Consider the following 14673-nt stretch of genomic DNA (forward strand, 5'->3'; position numbering starts at 1 on the left):
TCGTCTACATTATCGGGTTTGGATGACTGACATGGTGCACTGCTTTGAGAGAATTCGATGAAGCCTCATTATTGAACACACGTTCGATTAATTCTGTTCATTAATGCTCATTGGATAAGAGGCTGGAGAAGTACGAGAAATCATGGTGCAAAAAATTTTCAACATAGCTATTTCACTGCACTGACTATCTTACATGGAATGCTTAACTGCTAAACTTTAGTTGCTAATAAAAATTTGTCGCCAGCGAGAACGTCTGTATCATCAAAAAACATATTTTATTTCCTTCTTAATAATGGTCCCAACAGCCTATTTATTCGTTTAGCAAATTAAGCAATGTTTTAGATCAAAATAAATGATAATGACCGAGACTGTCAGATGAAATTCTGCTAGGTTAATGAAGAAATATATCACGATGAAACAAAGAAATAAAAACTAAAGAAACATTTCTCACATACGTACACAAACATATAATCACTGACCACCATGTGTTACATGAACAATAAACAATAAGACATTTGTTGCATAGATTATTTTTACGTAGGAAAATACATGTAAACACTTTTTCTCCATCCAATAAAATTTCAGAGGACAATAATTATTATATGTACACCAACAGTTAAAACATTCTTAGTATTGCACTCTATCTGAAGAAAAATTCCATTCCCTATTCAGCTATGTCTAATTACAGCACAAATGTTACTCAAATTGCTATTTTAAAATGATTTGATATCTCCTTGGTATCATTAAATCTGAGTACCCTACACATCCATTTAAATCATAGCCTTAAATTCTTCAGTTCGTGTAATTCCGCAAATCAACACTGTCAATTTATATCGAAAAGAAACTTCAAATAGATAAATTCTTTTCAGATTTTTTTTTGCAAAAATATTGTAATGCCACCCAATAACATTAACCAAAGTCAGTTCCCTTTTTCTGAAGAGTATTTTTAAAAAAATGTGTACAAAAAGTGGGATGATATTAGTAGTTGCTGATTCTCGACTTCGGATGCAAGAATAGAAAACAACCACTTGCATTGGAACGTTTCTTTATACTCACATTTCTTCAACTGCAAATTGAAAACTAACGTATTCGAAAATGAACAGTCGACAATTAGCAATCACCACATCAGTTAAACGAAAGAACCGTCAGAAGCATACAGAATTTACAGGAAGAAAGCGAAAGGAAGGACAACAGGAGGAGGCGAAATAAATTAAAGGATTGTAAAGTACAATTTTACAAATAACTATCAATTTAAAGTGATCTTTCTGCAGTCCTTTAACATATTAAGGAGATAACTAACTGGTAAATCAGTTTTCCTTCTATCTGAAATTTACACCGCAAAAGCTATGGCAAAAAAGGAAACTTCCTTTTTTGGAAATTCTAGAAATCATGTAAATCCAGAAAAAAATCACAATAGGTTTTGATAAATTCCTTCTTAAGGAAAATATTTATTGTCCATAGGACGTCATCTTTCCTAAATGTTGCATACGATTTATTAGCCAAACGATTTCTTCTAATTTGCAAATTATAATAACCCTTCCCAGTAAGATTTACTAAAATTAATTAAAACTGACTCAACAACAATGAGGCAACTTCATCTTTTAAATAAATGGACAATTTACAAAGCGCATACGAACAAAAAAAAAAAAAAAGAAAAAAGGAAAAAGAAAGAAAAAAAAGCTAACAAGCATCCGAAATTGGGAGGAAGCAAATAAACAACGAAATTTCGAATAAAACCAACAAAAAAGAGAAAACAGGCACTCACTTTTCAGGTTCCAACACTTCCTTAATCTTTCTCTCTCCCTTTCTTCGTCATTTGAGCTTTTCTCTTTAATTCCCACTCGTTATGACTACAAGTTTGTCTGAGATACGGCAAAAACAAAAATTCCTGAAGGCATTTTCTCCGCTCAGTTCTGTTGCATTTGTGGTGCTGGTGCTTGTGAGGGTGGCGGTGGAGGTGGTGGAGGCGGTGGTGGTTGACTGGTGTAAATAACTTGACCGGATGTTTGGTTTGTTGGTACTGCACCAGCAGCAGCAGTAGCGGCAGCAACATTTGCAGCATCTGTATGCATAGCAGCTAATTCTGGAACAAAATTTTGCAGTGGTGTTGCAGATGTCACCACGGTACCAATCATATTCGGATCTGTCGTTGCCTGTAAACAAACAAATCTTTTTTCTATAAATTTCCGAAAATGAAAAAAATTTAACATTCCATAAACCAGTGAATTGTGTAAATTTTTTTCTTTTTTGCAATCAATTCTGAGCATCTATTATTGCTTAACTACCTACTAAACTATTAAACGAATACAATAAAATGCATCTTATCAATCATTCGTGGATTTCAAACATAAAATTTCCTGATGCTTATTTTTCTAGGGATTCTGTTGCAGTGATATTGTCTATGATCGTTTTAATAGGTAAGGAATTTGATTTCAAAAACTTTCCTTTATAAGTAATAATACTAACTTATGCAAATGTGGACAAACTACCTGGACACCATATGGCCATGGATAGAGAGGAACTGTATATGCTTGCATAGCAACCTGAGGAATTGCCGTACCAGCAGGAGCCTGATTAGCTGTCATACTTGTACCCGGTCCAATGTTTGTCAATTCAGCTGATGGATGTAGTATTGCATTAGCACCTTGAAGTGATAAATTTTGCATTTGAGCAGCAAGATTCCCCATAGGAGCATCGCCATAACCTGTAACTTACTTAGCAAATATGAATGAAGTAATTCTTGATTGAGTACTACCATCAAGTTCATTTTTTTCGACACTCAAATGCACGTTTCGCGATGTATATTATTATGTAGCATAAATTATTTTCTAAATAATATAAATCAAAAAAATTAATTTCAAATTTCTACCTGAGAAAACATGATACTGAGGATGTGGACTGTAGACATAAGGCGATGGTGGTGTTAGCAGGTACTGATAATTCGGATTGCTACGAATATATTGACCACTTTGATCATACGGTGGTGTTGCAAAACATGGTTGCTAAAAGGTGAATTTTTTGCAAAAAAATATGACATTTTTAAATGTGTTCCTAACATGATTTCAAAACGGAATGAACTGAGACTTACTGTAATCTCAAGATGTGTAAGACTACTATATAATCCTGGAACACTTTGTAAAGGTCGACTTTTGGTCTTCTTATTGCTATCTGCATATTTCACCATCAATGGTAAATTGCAACCCGGAATTATTTTTTTCCCATTCATCTCCTGTAAAGTAACAATGAAACATTTTATCATTAGAAGTATTTCAGTGTGACTGAATCAATTGACTGCTTAATTGTTGAATAATTACTTTAATAATTTTTGCGCACAATTCCTCGTTATCCATTCGAGCGAATCCGACACATCTGCTTGAGCCATCACCATTCTTCAATACCCTAGTACTGATTGTTGAACCATAACTTTCCAGCAGCTTTTGCAAATCTCTTTCCGTATAATTCGGTGGCAAATTTGCCAAGTACAAATTTGTCGGATCTTGTTCCTGTTGCTGAAAGAGGCTATTTTGGTTGTTTGGACTCAGCGCCTGCAATGAAAATTCGCCCGTTAAAGTTCCTCAAAGCAACGTTAAAAAAATTAAATTCTCCCGAAATAGCTGCTGTAAAGATTTTTTAAAACACTGGTAAATTACAACAAATGAAAAAAAAAAAAAGAAAAAAAAAAAGATTGAATGTTACAACTCTTCCCTCTCGTCTAATTCTCGCTTCATCCATCTCTTTGCCTACTTTTCCTCTGGATAATAACCTACCATCCTTAATTTTTGATAAAACTGGAAAAAATTGACCATCACATTTCACCTAAAAAAACTTCCCCCAATTTTTGTCTCCTCCTGAGAATGGAGTGGAGAACAATAGAGAGGTAGGAAAATGTAATTTTATGTTACAACTTGAAACTTTTCAGCATTAATTTCTCAAATGACAATTATCATTCGAGTTTCAGTACGAAAATTTTCAAACAAAAATCTAAAATATATACATATATACTACATCTGAAAATATTTATTTATAACTTCACGTTACATACCCTTACTATTACACATTTAAAAATATTTCGCCCGCAGTTAATAATTACCTTAGCCATTTGCGCTCGCACCTTCCCTTCTTGATTCAAACCTTCAACGGCACGCAGTGCATCAGCTGCTTCTTCGAAATCAACGAATCCATAACGTTTACATTGACCAGTTGCCTTATCCTTTAATAAAAGCTCCCACAATTTTCAATCTTCCAATTTCAACAATTTAAATAAGCTATTGTCAGTGAAATATAAAGTCTTGAGGAAACAAATAACTGAAGATTATATTTATAAAATGTTACCATAATTGCTTTTGTTGATGCTATTCGACCAAATTTTGCGCACATATCTCTTAAATCCTCATCAGTTGTGTTTTGTTCAAGTCCACGAATGTAAACATTCGTCTAAACGAAAACAAATACAACAAATTTTCTTTCTTTCACTTCATCTTTTACAAAGATGAAAGAAAGAAACCTTTTACAAAGGTCTCTTTTCTTTTTAGACTTCTTATCAAAAATTTTTCAAACGATATCCATCACATTTCTTTCCAAATGTATTAGAGTATAAGAAAAAAAAAACTAAATGTTCGCTTAACTAACCAAGCTTAATGATGGAACTGGTGAACCAGTGCTGTTCCTACGAGTACTTATACCCGAACTCCTTAGACCATTGCGTGACTGTGTTCCTTCATTTGTGCTTCCATACCCATTGCACATATTTTGTTGCTATAACGAAAAGCACAACAAATTTTCATTTGCGTAATGAAAAAAAAAAAGAAAACCACAACCTAATAAAAAAAAAATTCTTTTCTATGAAATTGCATTTCTTCCACCTTTGAATAGGCTAAAGTCAAGACCTTTTCTATTGCCTTTTTTTTTTCCATAAATTTAATTCACACAGCATAGATAATGTAATGATGAATCAGAGATTTTATTTTCAATGTATCAAAAATTGAAGCAATCAATATAAAAAATCTTAATAAAAGTGTGGTAAAAATAATTAAAACTGTCCACCGAAAATAGCTGCTTAATTGTAAAATTTGAGTTTAAAACAGGAAACTAAGTTCCAGTTAATAAGAGTGTTCACGAAAGGATTGAAAATTTACAAAAGATCCATGAAAATGCTGAGGTCGAGTGAAATTTTGCCCCGTGTATACATTGATGTGAGCATTCGACCGATATGGCGAAGGTGTATGTCCAAGTACAGCTGATGATATTCCTGCCGATCTGAAGCCCACAAAACATTGCATAATCAAAAAAAAAATGGAGTCATCATGATAATTATAATCGTCCAAATTAATTTTAAATCAGTATATTTTGTAAAGTATCACTTTATTTTAATAGAACATAATAAAAGGTATTAAATTAAAATATTACGATAATTACTTACCCCATATATAATGTATTTGAAGATTCGAAGGTTACTGTGTCGACAGTTGTTATTATTGTTGTTGGTAATAACAGAATGTGTACAGTGATATTTAAATAACAATTATATCTACACCAGCAAGCATCCGTAATAGATGTACGACAATAACGCCTTTGTAGTCCTTATTCCAAATGCTTCCCGTTGTTGTTGTTGTTGTTATCGCTATTGCTCCTATTACTGCTACTGCTACTACTATTGCTGCTGCTGCTGTTATTGTTGATGTTGTTGTACCTGTTCTTAACTTGCCCAGGATGCTGCACACAGACTGCAAGAATCATTATTACGCCTATGATTTACGTATTTCCGTAATAAAATAACATCCATTCCATCTTCCTTCTTTTTCGCCTCCAAAATAATAAAATTAAAAATCTGAATCACTTGCTAAATAACAACTCTTTCTCTTTTTTTTTTTTTTTTTGACCGACAAACAAGCTATATGAGAATAGCATAAGCAAAACAGTTGAAGAAATAAAAAATAAAATGCAGCCGTATCGTTTTTTATCCCTCTAAAAGATTACACTGCAATTATGTCAAGATCTCTCGAGATGGTTAATCTTTCATTAATAAAGGAGCCAGATTTTTTTGTTAATTACATATTGAAATGTATTCATCAATTGAAAAGATTCCTCAGGTTTCTCCTATCACTACCTATTATTCCCTAAAGTCGTTATAGCTAACATTTCCAACCAATCCAAGCAGTGGTTACCTTTCCCATTTTCGCCAGCGTTCCATCTTTTATTCATTTAACTAATCTATCATTCACTCAACAATCTTTTTCTAAATAATTCATTGAAAATGAATGTTCCCAAGGTATCTCAATAAAATTTACTTTCGATTCTCTCTCTCTCTCTCTCTCTCTCTCTATTTCCCAGCAATACCTTCTTTCAAATCAAACTTAAAATCCTCGCACCATTTCAAATGTCTTCTCTTCTTTCCTCTCCCTACCATCTCTCCCTTTCTTTACAGCTTTGGATAGCATTTCTAGCAATTAAGGAGAAGAGAGAGAGAGAGAGAGGAACAGAGAGAGCGAGAGAGAAGTAACCCTCTACTTAAAGTGATATAAATCTCAATGAATATTCTGAATAATTACAAGAAATGAAAACATTTGTTGCTATTACATGAATATGAATTATCGAAAAATCGTCTAATTACTTAAATTATTTCAATTATGCTAATTAACTTTAACTAATAATAAGATTAAATTGTTCTCTTCAAGTGATCAAGTAACATTAAAGCTTAATTGATTACATATTTAACAATCCCATGAAAAATAACTCAAAGGTAAAATGAGAATATAAAATACAAAGTCCACTTCCATCATACATTTATTGTTTACTGATAATCCTTATCATTATCCTTGGCTGTTATCTTCGTAAGAACTACAGATATGGTACGAAAACAGTACGGTCAAGTAAATATTTGGTATCATTTTTCACCTCTAACTTCCCTCCTTAGTATTATAAACAATAACCCTTAATTCATTTATAACTTCACTATCCTCCAATACAGAAAATCACGAATGTATGTATACCATTAAGATATGAAAAATCAATCACGAATAATGATAAAAGCATTTTATAGTTTTATGTACAATGCTAGCAATCTTGCCGGACTACCATAAACGCTAAATCGAAAACATTTCCGTCTCTCCTTATTGTCTCATCAAAAAAAGGCGATGGATGATATGATACTGTCAACTTATACATCCCATCAAATCTTTTCACAACAGTTTTTTCTGTTTAGCCATTACAATGCAATATTCCTAGTATAAGGATAGTAGCGCCCTTCACTACTAACAACTACAATACAATATCTTTAGCATTTAGGACAATAACGCCCTTTGTTAACAGATTGACAAAGGATTAACAGATTCCCACTTGATATATACGAGATGAAGATAAAAGAGAACCAGTTAATATTCTCTCGGATGGAATGGAGTACATAAAGGGTGATAACATACAGATTAAAGTGTTCTTCTGTATGCCCAAAATATTACGAAACAAATGAAACACACTTTTCTTCCTTCCTTCCCTCCTTTCTTTCCCTCTCCCTCTCTCTCTCTCTCTCTCCAAAAAAAGATACAGAAGTGAAGAGTGTCAAATCGTCAAAAAATCAACAAAACTAATGGACAAAAAGTTAAAAAAAAAAATGAACTGTCAACACTACAAAGAAGAAGAAGAAGAAGAAGGAGAAGGAAGAGGAAGAGAAGTGATGTGACAAAGTGGGCATTTGTCGTATTTGCGCTTCCATCCTTTTGCTTATGTGTGGACAATACTCTATGCTAATTCATCTATACAAATATATATCTTTCTGTTTGCATTACTTGTTTGTAGACATAATTTTTGAATAGAAAAGCCTACTCATGTTAGAAGAAGCAATAATGGCCATTTGGGTTTGTCAAAGTTTGTGATATGATGGGACGATGAGGTGTGATTCATGAAGTTATGATAAACGTTAATGAATGAATGAGTGGAACTTATTTGTTGATGATAATATTGCACTGATCGTATTCGAAATGATTTAGTGAAGAATCTGTATATTTTCTTTCATTCAAAATCAGAAAGGAATTGGATAAAAAACCATAAATTTTAGGAAATTAAATTCAGAAATTAAGAAATAACCTAAAAAACTGTATGGATTTGTAGTGATGTAAGAAAAAAAGTTAAAGTTAATCCGATTTATATTTGAAGTATTGATAAGAATGAAGAAGGTAAACAAATTCATAGCAAATGCAATAAACAACAATTGATATAACTGAAGTAGCTGAATGCATAGATGGATAGGGAAATGAGATTTCGATTGGAATCAATGGAAAGGAGTTTTGGATTTAGAAAACAGATGTCATTAAGCCTGCATGCCTCTATGTTTTATATATGCATGAGATTAAAGAGAATGCAGCTGCAGCAAGCATTTCATGTGCATGCAAAAAGTATACGCATATATTAATGTAATTAGTCATCGTAACTGTAGCAGTGATTAAAATAACAATAGTCATGAATAATAATATGTCACTGATTATGTGTTATTAATAGTGATAGACACTATTATAATTTTTGTAAAGAGAATTATCAGTTGCTAAAATGATAACTTTATCAATTGTAATTGTTAATGTTTAGCAAAAACTACTATTACAGCTGTAAGAAAAATCAACTGTAAACAAAATTTGGTAAATGAATAGACCGAATCCTGATCTCGATTTTAGATGTGATCAAAGTGTTAAAACCAATCTATTTTACGAATTAAATTTCATTCATATCTATTCACATACACTAACAAAAATTTCAACTCGAAAAAGTTAGACGTGAAAATTATATGATAAGATCCTTTAAAAAAATCTATCCTAAATGATGACAATTTAAAAAAAAAAAATTGACATTTTCGAAATTTTAATACTTCATTTTTTGCATATTTGAAAGATGATTGAAAACTAAAATTTAACTGAAAAAAAGACAATGCAAAAAATTTTCTAAAGCAAATTATTGTTAGCCAATTCTCTTTCTCTATGACATATACATATATGAATATGAATAGTTGATTCGAGTTAGTTTGATAATTTTCTATCATGAACATTATCATTCCTTACATGATAAAACTACAGATGATGATAACATGTCATCAATACGTTGATGACATGTCCTCTTGGTCTACTATCTTTTCACTAATTTTGCGCCAACAATGACATTTGCAAACGGCGACGTCAAACAATTTCAAGAATGCGAACAAATTGCGATAGCTTGGAATGTTATCATAAGCTTTACAACATATTACTGCTCTTATTCTTTCTATTATCACTCTATCAACTCACTTAGTCTTTCCTTTCACTGATATCATTAATCATAAAAATTTGATAAAATATTTTCATCGTTCTGCTCTCAATTGTACGATATTATCATTTGTTAGAATGAGAAAGTAGAATTTATTCACGCCATAGTATTACTATTAATATTATTATCCATTCATTATTTTCTCTTTCCCTATTCGATGCAAATAACATTTGTATTACAATTAAGTAATGTCAAGCTGTAATATATTATTACTTTTTGGTGAAAACAATCCTCCCGCCAGTTTTTTAGGCGCTTATAATTTTCAAACATTTTGCAAAAATTTTGATCGAATAGTATGAAATAATTTCATAAGGTTAATTTTTAGGAAGTTCTCGAAGAATGAGTCGAGACTTCTCGGTTCATTCTTCTACCCGTTTAATTGCTAAATATATTCAACTATGAAGTTTCAACAATTAACTATATCATTAGATTAAATTAACCAATACTAAAATATCAGCATATGTTTAGCTATATAGCTGAGTTTTAACAAGCTGATAAAGATAAGGAAGTGAACAACCAATGTTATCACTAAATTTTTAATTCTATTTTAGGGAAATAAATTAAAAATGAAAAAAAAAAAGAGCAAAAAAACGGAATCTCAGCAAATAAGAAGAAAAAAAAAGCAAAACAAAATAAAATAAATCACGAAATTCCGTCTTCCATCCAAACAGTTCACATTCTCTAGATTCCATCAGATCTTCCCAATCATCACCCAACCCTACTCTCTCCCTCTCTCTCCCCCTATTCTTAGCCACTGGAACTGCTCTTGCAACTCCCTGCTCCCCTGAATCTGATAAACAATGTCAGGGAATGAATGAACTCATTTCCAAAGACTTCCATGTATCATATATATATATATATATATACACACACACACACACACACACACACACACACACACACACACACACACACACATACACACACACACACACACACACACACACACACACACACACACACACACACACACACACACACACACACACACACACACACACACACACACACACACACACACCACACACACACACACACACACACACACACACACACACACACACACACACACACACACACACACACACACACACACACACACACACACACACACACACACACACATACATACACACATACACACATACACACACACACACACACACATATACATACATATACTCCATAATATATTACTTTGAGGAATTACCGTATAAACAAGTTGGAGAGAGTAATTCAATTATTCGGTAGTTTTTCATTTCCAATATTTTAACTTACAAACAGTTAACTTCATTCATTTTATTCCATTAAATGATAAGAGAGCGACATGAAAGGATGATATCTTAGACTGATAACAATGATAATAAGTACGAGTGAAGAGACAATGCTGGTAGTGTGTGATAGAGAGACAAGTAAAAGAAAACAAAAGGAACTTTTCATCAAAATGATAGGGAAAAGAAATGAAGGGGAAGAGAGGAAGAGGAAGAAGAAGAATTTATAGCATACAGTTCAGTTCATAGAATGACCTTTTTTTCTCTTTGGGATGCTGATATGCTAACAATTTAAAAATGACCTCTCATTGTTATTGCCATCAACAATATCGTCACCGTCACTGTCATCATCATCATCATCATCATCATCACTTATCATCATTATTATCATCATCATAAACTCTAACTTCTTCAATACACTATCAAGCATCTAATTGCTAACAAGTGACAAAATGATAAGATAGAGGAAAGTAAATGGTAAAAGATTAAAAAAAGGGCATATATTGAACGAACTGTTTCAAAAAGAAGGAAAGAAAAGAAAAAGAGTGCAAAGTGGTGACGATTGCATTGAGTGAAAAGGAATGTTGAATTGGTGGCGCTAGTGGATGGCGGTAATGGTAGCGATAGCGGTGGCAGTGGCGGTATACATTTGGTTCTGTTATCGAAACTAATACATTTTTGCCATCTCAGCCAAAATTCTCCACCCTTTCTAGCTACTCCGTTCATTTCTTTCCTTTCCTTTCTTCCTTCACTTCCTTCCTTCCTTCCTTCCTCCATCCGTTCCTTCCTTCTTTCCTTCCTTCCTTCCTTCCTTCCTACCTTCCTCCATCCGTTCCTTCCTTCTTTCCTTCCTTCCTTCCTTCCTTCCTACCTTCCTCCATCCGTTCCTTCCTTCTTTCCTTCCTTCCTTCCTTCCTTCCTACCTTCCTCCATCCGTTCCTTCCTTCATTCCTACCTTCCCACCTTCCTCCATCCGTTCCTTCCTTCTTTCCTTCCTTCCTACCTTCCTTCCTTCCTTCCTTCGTTCATTCACTCATTCACTCATTCATTCATTCATTCATTCATTCATTCATTCATTCATTCACTCATTCATTCATTCATTCATTCATTCATTCATTTATCCAACCTTCCTTCTCTCACATTTCCTTTACACTAAAAAGTTTAGGAAAATATCTCTCATTTTAACCAAGCATTATTTCATTCCATCTTAATATCATTCAATTTTTCATCCTTTGTTTCTGTATTTCCTCCAAAACTTCTCTCTTTCTCTTGTTTTATTTCAATAGAACTTTCTCTCTCTCTCTCTCTCCTCTTTAATCAAAAGGAACACAACGATAAACATTTATGAGGAATATTATGATTTTAGTTTAAAAGAGAATGAAATCACTTTGCAATGCTTTCAATATCATCACTATCTCGGGGAAACTACCCGAGAATAACACTTCATCGATGCTTAACCATCAGGGAGAGATTATTATTATTATTGAATGTGATGCTAAAAGAATTGGCAATTTTTCTTTCATCTATCACAAAGATGACAGAAAGATTTCAAAATAGCAATTCATATGACATAAATCTTTTACACAATGAAATTTCCAGTGAACAATTTATTGTTTCATTGTCATAAAAATACCAAATAATGAAGTATATCAATTATTGATTGACTTCTGAAAGCGCTGTTTTCATTAAACATCAAATTATCGAAGTCCACAGTGTCCTCCCTCTCTCTCTCTCTCTCTCTTTCTTCTCTTCTCTTCCTTTCTTATGTACTATATGTCTTGCTGTTCGTCTATTTATGCCCTAATCAATAAATCATTGTAACTGTCTCAAATTTCCGCCTTTTTACTTCGACCAGAAAATGATAAATTGCGCCCGTTGAACGGAAATTAGAGGAAGAAAGAGAGAAAAAAAAAAGGAAACGAAACAGACAATCATTTCATCAGATAGTATCGATGAGAAATGTTGAAGTTAGCAGGAGAGACTGGGAAGGATACAGAGTGGACGTGCACAGAGGGAGAGAGAGGTCAGAGGTGATAATGTGATATGATATGTGATAAGTATGACAGTAAGTGAGATTGGAACGGATGAGTGACGACAAATGTATTAAATCAATCGATTGAACTTTCCTTATGATGCCACTTGACAAGTTCCTTTTCCCGCTTCTGCTTTTACTCCTAATGCTAATTATAATGGATACCATTCATAATTCTCGTCAACACATATACACACGCACACACACATACATACATACATACATGCACACATACATACACACACATACATACATACATATACACATACTATTTATATTGTACTCTTGCCCTCTTTTCTCTGTGGCGCAATTGTCATCGCATCACTTTATCGCGTACTTTTATTCTCAATCAATGCTGCTATTGCTGTCGTCATCACTGTCTAGCAGTGTTATCGCCGTCATCGTTATTCGATGTGAAAGCTATACTCTTACTATTATTGCCACTACCTTGTCTTGATCCATTATTGTCACTTCAAATGTCACCATCATTTGGTCATTTATTGCTATTATCAATACACAACTACTATTCCTGTACGATCATCATCACTATCATCGATGTCAGTAAAAACTAGGACATCGTTATAATCATTAATATTAATGTTACACAGTAAAGCACTAATGATAATCACTTTAACAAGTATCACTTGCTGTACTTACTGAGAAAATTGAAAAGATTCCTATAAAAGTTTCGTTAAAGTTTTTTAATTATTACTAAAGTTTGTGTTATGAGCGAAAAGCTCCTGAAATGATGTATAGAAGATTTAAAGTGTGATTCAATCTTTGTATGAATCTAAAAATACATTATAAAACTATTAAAAGAGATTTTACAAAAGTCTTATATTCAAAATTACATTTCATACTAACGAAATATTAGCATAATCATCCCTAACGATCATTGACACATTTTTTGACGTGACCTGAACACGTATGAAAATAACTACAACAGATATTGTCACGTTTATAGTAATAATTATTATAATAAAAATGATAAAAATGATGAGAAATGTAGTCGTAACTTTCACAATCATTTAAATTACCTATGAAATAAATGTTTCGTTTTCTCTCAAATCAGTTTTATAATTGCATGGAAAAAAAAAAGAAAAAAGACTAAAAATTTGTATAATTCATCTAAATTTCTTCCCCTCTCTCTCTCTCTCTCTAATAATTCGCAGAGAATTTGATTGATAAATACGCCCGTTAACTTATCAATTTCACATAAAATTAGTAATATTGTTTCGGATTTTGTGTAAGTGATGAAAATGTAACGATCGCATAACGTTTTAATTTTTCATTCATAAGTTCACTTTCTATTCACAACGATTAAAAAAGACTGAAATTCTTCTCATAACAAAGACATGGAAGAAAGACAAATTGAAAAGTTGAAACCATCAAAGATCATCGAGAACAAAGAGAATAAACTGAAGAAAAGAGATTGGAGAGATCTTTGTATGTGTATGTCTGGGTGTGCATGTATAGAATGTGAACGTGTCTGTGGATGTGTAGGTGCGTATGACTATCATATACGTCTGTTACGTATATGTTGAACGTATATGCTTGCGTAAGTACGTGTGTGTGTGTGTATATGCATGTATGTGTCTGTATATGTATGTGTGTATGTTTGTTAATAAACATAAAGGCATATCAATTTCTGTCGGTGGTTGCAATTAGAGAAATGGAAAAGTGAAAGATTAGAAGTATCCATCACACATATAAACCAATTTTTTTCATCCTTTCGTCTTTTCTCTCTCAAAAAAAAAAAGAAAAAAAAAATTTGAAAGACAAGCAATGCTGTCTTATTGAATTAAAAATCCCTCAAAACTTATTCTACTGCGATTATTTTCAAATGAAAAACAGCAAAGAAACTACTCCTATCATTACTAACTACTATCAATAATATAATCATCAATCGGTCAATCGAACTGTCACAATTATTTGAGCAAAAATTTAAAAGTATTAAAATGGAATGAAATTCTCGTACTTTTCATCTCTTTCATTCTCTTTTCCACTCTTCCACCACTCTCTCTATTATTACAATTATTGCTGTAAATTTCTCTGAATCTATTACTATATCATAAAGGAAAAAAAAAA

General features: G+C 32.6%; 1 protein-coding gene across 2 annotated transcripts; it reads right to left on the reverse strand.

Annotated features, from left to right (window-relative positions):
• Positions 1–1907: 1907 nt before the first annotated feature.
• Positions 1908–5424, reverse strand: Bma-sup-26 (RNA binding protein, putative; the record flags this gene model as incomplete). 2 transcript variants are annotated; one of them, XM_043077502.1, is made up of 10 exons in its annotated part: positions 1908–2153; positions 2490–2704; positions 2870–3002; positions 3089–3229; positions 3315–3509; positions 4091–4210; positions 4333–4434; positions 4630–4755; positions 5136–5256; positions 5420–5424. In XM_043077502.1, the coding sequence occupies 10 exons, from the start codon at positions 5422–5424 to the stop codon at positions 1908–1910; spliced, it is 1404 nt and encodes a 467-aa protein (XP_042933436.1). The 2 variants fall into 2 exon arrangements, with proteins under 2 accessions (XP_042933436.1, XP_001895836.1); XM_001895801.1 differs by having other exon boundaries at positions 3315–3545.
• Between the last annotated feature and the right edge of the window lie 9249 nt (positions 5425–14673).

This window comes from Brugia malayi (assembly GCF_000002995.4).
Source record: "Brugia malayi strain FR3 genome assembly, contig: Bm_v4_Chr1_scaffold_001, whole genome shotgun sequence".
Classification (NCBI taxonomy): Eukaryota; Metazoa; Nematoda; class Chromadorea; order Rhabditida; family Onchocercidae; genus Brugia; species Brugia malayi.